Here is a 6,447-nt window from a genome sequence, read left to right as displayed (position 1 = left end):
TGGGCAGAGACGCGGGCGGCCTGTGGCGGACGGGGCTTGGGCGGAGCGGCGGGCCCTGAAAGCAGGAAGTCCCCGCTGGGGGGAGCGAGGGGCCGGCCGGGCTGTGATCGCGTATTCTACGGTGTTCGGGTGTTCGAGCAGGCGCAGATACCCCCCCCCCCCCCTGGCTCTCCTTTGCTTTCTGCCGATCGCCAGGCGCGCCAGGGACCGCAGGCCTGGACGAGGGGCGGGGCGCAGGCCAAGTGAGGTACCGGGGGGGGGGGGACCGGCCAGTGAGTGGGCTGCTCTCGGCAGGGCCTTTCTCGTTCTCCCGCGCGCGCGCGCGCGCGCAGGGCATGTCGTGTTTGAGATTTGGTGTGGTTGGTACGCGCGGCGGCCGCCCTATGGAGTGCGCCGGACGGGGCTCTGGTGCCCCCTATGCCTGAGTGCCCCCCCCCCCCTGGAGTGCGCCGGACGGGGCTCTGGTGCCCCCTATGCCTGAGTGCCCCCCCCCCCCCTTCCGAGAGGGGCGGGGGGTGGTTGTGGCGGGCGACCTGCCGGCGCCCCCCCCTCTCGAGGGGCGGGCAGGAGACCCGATCCCCGGTGTTCCACCCCCCCCCCTGGCAGGGGCGCGCACGATCCCCGGCCGCGCGAGCTCCCGCCATCCGAGGCCCTTTTTTGGCGGGCTACCCATTTCCCATGGTTCACCTTTGAGGCCTCTACTCTGGTTTGGTTTTCACTTCGGTTCATGTATGTTTCCCCTCTTTCTTGCCTCTCCCTCCCCCCTGTTCCTCCGCGCCCCCCTCCCCCTCTGCTGCGCATGGCTGCATGTTCCCCGCCCTCTCCCCTCCGATGTGTCGTCCGGCGCACGCGCGCGCTCTCTCTCTCTCTCTCCCCCCTCCCGGGTCCCGAATTGTCCTTCCCTCCTTCCCCGCCCCTCCTCTCTCCCGAGGGGAGCAGGAGGACGGGGAGCAGGCGGCTGTTTCTCCGTCGCGACTTCTTGGCGTCTGCCGCGCGCCGCCACTGTCTCCTCCGCCCGCCTGGCATGCGTTGTATATCCCATCCAGTATGGCCCCGGGCCTCGATCGCGCGCTCCCCCCTGCCGTGTGGATGCACCTGCCGCCGCCTCAGGCCCCCCTCCCCTCAGGGGGACGCCGTATGCGGTCCGCGCGCGTGTTCCTCCCATGAGCAAGCCCCTTCCTCTCTACGCCTGGCCGATCGCCCGGCTGGCGTGTGTCTGGAGGGCTGGTTGCGTCCTCTCGAGTCTGTTCGCGCGTGTCATGGTCGCACGCGCATGGGGGGCCCACTTTCTCGGATTCAGAAAAAATAATCTGCATCCGATGAGGCGCGCGCCCCCTCCAGCGCCCAGGCCCTCCCCGGGGAAAGGGAGCGCCGTGTTGTGTCCCTTCGCCAGCATGCACACACGTCGCCTCCCGAGTACCGCTGCCCTCCCTCTGTGAGTGGAGGCGGAGCAGCCCGTGTGTCGGCCATTCTCTCCTCCTTCCGAGGGGGGCAGGGGTTGGTGCTGCTGTGTGTTGTCAGTCCTTGGCAATGGGCCGAGGGGGAGAGAGAAAGAGAGATCCGTCGACTGCGTGTGTGGGCGTGTGCGCATGCGCCCTGCGTGTGCCGCTCCGTGTACCGACATGTCCGAGTGGTGGTGGGGCTGGCGCACGCGCGCGCGCGCGCGCGCACTCGCCTCCCCTCACATCTCCCTCCGCCCGTCTTCTATTTATGCGCCCATTTCGCGGTTTTCCTGACACGTCTGCTCCTCCCTGTTTCTCCTCCCCCTCCTCCTCACAGTCCTTACTAGGTTATCAACCATGTCCTCCGTCCAGGTCTTTGGTCGCAAGGTTCGTCCCTCGCCGCTGGCTCTCGTCTCCGCCGCCACCGCCGCCGCGCCCGTTTTGTTCGCCACCGCCGCCGCGTACGCGCTTGTCACTGACCCGGTCCTCTGCGCGCGCCCATTTGCTCTTGCTCTCCTCTCCACTGGGTGTGTGTGTGTGTGTGTGTGTCGGGCGCCCTACGAGTAGAAGACCGCGACTGCCGTCGCTCACACCAAGGCTGGTAACGGCCTCATCAAGGTCAACGGTGTCCCCCTGCACCTGATCCAGCCCGAGGCCCTCCGCCTTAAGGTCCAGGAGCCCATCCTCCTCCTCGGCAAGGAGCGCTTCGCCAACGTCGACATCCGCGTCCGCGTCTCCGGTGGTGGTCAGACTTCCCAGATCTACGCCATCCGCCAGGCCATCGCCAAGTCTCTCGTCGCCTTCCACCAGAAGTGTACGTCTCTCTCTCTCTCTCTTCGCCCCTCCCTCCGGGGGATTGCGCCCGCGTTGTGCTTCTCTCCTTGCTGTGGCGCCCCCTCCTGCCGGCCGCTGTGCTGCCCGCGCGCGCGCCCCCCCCTTGCAGATGTCCCTGACTGTGTGTGTGTACCCCCGTCCCTTTGCCCATATCCCCCCTCTTCCTTCAGACGTCGATGAGGTCTCCAAGCGCGAGATCAAGGATATCCTCATCCAGTTCGACCGCACCCTCCTCGTTGCCGACCCCCGCCGCTGCGAGCCCAAGAAGTTCGGCGGTCCCGGTGCCCGTGCCCGCTACCAGAAGTCCTACCGCTAATGGTGGGAGGTGTCTGCTTCACAGATTCTCTCCGAGTCGCCTTCCCCTTCTCTCCAGACAGTGTGCTTTTGTTGTCGCCTTGTAACTAGAGATAAACACCAGATTTCTCTACCGCGCCCAAAGGAACATCGATATCGTGTGTGTCTCTCTCCCCCCCTCCCCCCTCTCGTGTGTGTGTGTGTGTCTTCATTCTCCCTTGGGTTGTGTGTTGTCGTCTCTCCCTTCCTTCCTCCTTTCAAACACGGGGCCCCCCCCCTCCCCAGCGCGCGCGGGAGGGCGAGAGCAGCGGGGGGGAGCCTTTTGGTGGGGGCGCCGGGCAAAAGGGCCTGGTCCCGTGGCTGGTGCGGGCGGCGGGGTGGCTTCGCCTTTTCGCCTACCCCCCCGGCTCCGCTCTCCTGTCCCCTTGGCGGGCGGGCGGCGAGGGCCCGTCGTCTGGGTGCATGCATGTGTGGTAGTTTGTATTCTTTCCTTCTCTGCGTTTCTGTGCTGCGTGCATCCACAATTGTGCGGCCATGGCGCCGGGCGGGGACGTCCTCACCAAAATCTTCGCCGTGCCTGCGTCTCGCCCTCCCCCCCCCCCTGCGCCGTGGGATATGGTGGGCACTGCATCCGGGAAACGGGGAGAGGGCGGGGGAGATTAGTCTCTCCTCCACAGCCCGGGAGCGCTGCGAGCAATCGGAGCCGGCCATTCCCGGCGGCAGGCGTTCCGAGGGCGCAGGCCTCCTTGCCAGCATCCGCCTGCGTGGGGATGCGATCGATCCCGGTTGGTGCGGGGCTGGCGCACTTCGACCGTTGTTGGACCCTTTCCTGTTGCGTTGGTTTTCCATAGGCGCCTGATCGCCCCACGTCCCGCCTGCGGTGGCGCCGCCCGCGTCCGGTTCGCGCCCTTCTCGCGCGGCGGACACACCTCGAATCCGCCTCGGACAGGCGACCACCCGCGGCGCCAGCCCTCCCTCTCCCCCTGTCGAGACCCAAGCAAGGGCGGGGCCTGCTCGAGTCGGGAGCCGCTCTGGCCGCACAGAAAACCTGCCCGCGCAAAAAAGGGCGCACGGGCTGCGTCCACCAAGCGTTGCATTCTTGTGGACAGCTGGAGCAACGACTACTGGTTCTACTATCCCGGACCGGGCTATCCCGCCCGCCGCCTGGGGCATGTGTCCGCCCCGCCGGGGTGGGGGGGGGGGGGGGGGGATTCCGATCGGGCTCCTCGCGCGCCGCGGAAAATCGTCTTCCCGCTTCGGCAGCCCCTGCGTTGTGGGCGTCCGCGGAGACCCGGCCTTCTTGGGCCCTTGCCGGAGTGCCCACGTATATGCCATTTCCGAGCAATATGCCCTACGCGGCTGCAGGCCCCCCCCCCCCGGAGTTGGGGGTGGCCAGGGGATGCCGTCGGATCTCGGCTCGGTTTACCTCGGCACTGCGGGGCTGATCTCGTTGGCCCCTGACGCCCCCCGCACACCACACCTTCCTCCTCTGGGCATCGGCCAGCCGGGGGGGGGGGGGGGGGGGGAGGTAGCGAGTCGGCGTCCATGCACTGGCATACATTTATCGACGCCCATCGGCAAGCACCTCCCCCCCGCGCCTCCTCCCCACCCCCCAGTTCTCGCCCAAGCATCTCCCGTGCCCCCCGCCCCCCCGCCCTCCGCCCCCTCTTCCATCGACCCGCCAACGCCACACCTTCCACACCTTCCAAGGCCACTCGTCTCGATTGCTGTTTCGCAACGGTCCGAGCCGATACCCGCGTCCCCTCCCCCCTCCGACAGCCGCCTTCAGGAAAAAAAGGAGGCTACCGCGCCCGAACCACCCCACACCGCCTCGAAGACACACACACACATACACACGCACAGGCACATTCGCGCGTCTCGGAGCCCCTCGTTGCCCCTTCGCCGACCCACTGTCCCCCCTGCCAGCCACTACGCGGCACATGCACACTGTCCGGGAAGCCTCCCACCTGGCTATGCTGCCTCCATCCAGATCGAACCCCCGCAGCTGCCCCATCGACCCGCCACCCAACCACAAAGTGCCCTCGCGCCCTGCCGCCTCCACTGCCGCGACTCCGCCCCAACCATAGCCCTTTCAAGAGACCGAGAGAAAAGGAACGAAAGACCGAGCAGGTGAATGAGTGAAGTATGAGCCCTGTCCGGCACATGAAAAAAGGCAAGAAGTCCGCGGCTCGACGGGGCCATGCGCACTCGTCGTCCCGTTCCCCCTCAGCCAGCCCCAGCCCCAGCTCCAGTCCCCCGCCAGAGGGAGACTCCAGCGACGACACCGGCCATTCGACCGGGCACCAGAAAATCGTCGTCGCCCTGGCGAACCTCTTTTGCGAGAACTTCTCGATGGCGCAAATACGCGCCACGCTGGCCGACATCGCCCAGGAGACCATGGTATCCGATGGCGACCTGTTGCTTGACATGTGTACCGAGCGCCTGCACGCCGAATTGGCCCGCGCACAGTCCAGCACCATCAGGCCCGCGCCCGAGACATTCGGCCCCCGATCGGCTGACAGCAGCAGCCTTTCCGACGAGCAATTCATGCAGGCAATGATCGACCAATTGGAGTCCAACGACTTCCGAGACATGCAGCTGGACATGGACCCCGATCTCTTGGCGCTCCTTGAGGAGCAGTGCCTGGTACATTGCCCGTGCATCGCATGCCCACTTTGCCCATCTCAGCGCTCCTCTGACAGCCTCTCGCCCCCTCGCCCCCTATCGTCCCTCCCTGGGTGCGCCGTGCTCGATTGCAGGCCCAGGCATCCGATGAGGCCCTTGCCCGGGAGCTGCAGGCCGAGGAGGATGAGCGCGCCCGCCTGCAGGAGGAGGCGTATGAACAGGATTTCCGCCTGGCTATGACTCTTCACGGCCAGGAGAATTTCACGCACCGACTGGAGCCTACGCGCGCGGGGGCCTCCTCCTCCAACCCGCGGGCGGCTGATAGTCCAGCCAAAGCGGCCGCTCGGACGGCCATGCGCAAGCGAGTCCGCGCCCTGCGATCTGTCTATCGACAGCACGGCGTGCCGGATGAAGGGTTCGATGCCATTTGGACGCATATCGCCAAGCTTCCCCAGTTGTCGGACACCGCACGCCTTAATCGGCTGCAGCAGTCTCTCGAGCGTGTGGTTCGCCTGCAGGCAGCCGGCGGAGGGAGCCTCGTTGATGGCTCCCGGTCATGGGCTGATGTGGCCACCGAGAGCGCGAGCAGCCCGACTCCCGCGTCATCGGCTCCCCCTTCGCGGTCCCCCTCGCCGCCCCCGGCGTCGGCCGCGGTTTGCTCCCCGTCATGTCCGCCTTTGTTCTCTTCGGCGACCATGCCGGCTGGCGCCCCCTGGCCGGATGGCGACTTGGAGGAGCTCCACTCCCGCGGGTACCGGATTAATGGCAACCAGGCGAACTTCTTCTCCACCACGCTCCCCCCTTTGCGGCGTTTCTACTTCCGAGTGGAGCACATTCGCAGTGCAGTGCAGATGCAGGGGAACGGCTCGCTGCCGAGCAACATTCCGGCCCTGATCTTCCTGCTGAAGCTGGCCCAGTCTACGCGCCAGCAGACGTCCAGCGCCCTTCCCGCGCTTTCCGCCGACTACCGGCTGTACTTCGAGCATTACGAGGAGCTACGTGACTGGGTGGTGGAATTGCGCCTCCAGCACATTTTGGCCACATGTCAGCGGCTTGCTCCCGGGGCCATGGCGAAGATTGATCTCCATGGTCTGGATCGCATAGCCGCCATGGATATCCTTCGGCAGGTCATCAGTCGGGCGCCGACCTGTGCGTGCCCATCTCCCCCTGCCTCCTCCTTCTCCCTTCCTCTTTCTCTCTTTCTCCCTCCTTTGCTCTCTCTCTCTCTCTCTCTCTCTCTCCCCCCCCCCTC

General features: G+C 66.6%; 2 protein-coding genes across 2 annotated transcripts in view; both read left to right on the top strand.

Annotated features, from left to right (window-relative positions):
* The first annotated feature begins 564 nt into the window (after positions 1–564).
* On the top strand, positions 565–2,747 carry H696_01521 (40S ribosomal protein S16). The gene is made up of 4 exons (XM_009495418.1): positions 565–729; positions 1,780–1,829; positions 2,010–2,256; positions 2,447–2,747. The coding sequence occupies exons 2-4, from the start codon at positions 1,800–1,802 to the stop codon at positions 2,590–2,592; spliced, it is 423 nt and encodes a 140-aa protein (XP_009493693.1). The 5' UTR covers positions 565–729; positions 1,780–1,799; the 3' UTR covers positions 2,593–2,747.
* A 1,660-nt stretch (positions 2,748–4,407) lies between these two features.
* H696_01520 (hypothetical protein) overlaps positions 4,408–6,447 on the top strand; it is a 2,548-nt gene continuing 508 nt past the window's right edge. The window contains exons 1-2 of the mRNA XM_009495417.1: positions 4,408–5,216; positions 5,330–6,344. Coding sequence (XP_009493692.1) covers positions 4,716–5,216; positions 5,330–6,344 — 1,516 coding nt within the window. The 5' untranslated portion in view covers positions 4,408–4,715. The remainder of the gene's footprint in view (positions 5,217–5,329; positions 6,345–6,447) is intronic.

This window comes from Fonticula alba (assembly GCF_000388065.1).
Source record: "Fonticula alba strain ATCC 38817 unplaced genomic scaffold supercont2.2, whole genome shotgun sequence".
NCBI lineage: Eukaryota > Rotosphaerida > Fonticulaceae > Fonticula > Fonticula alba.
This window is presented reverse-complemented; position numbering and strand designations above follow the sequence as displayed.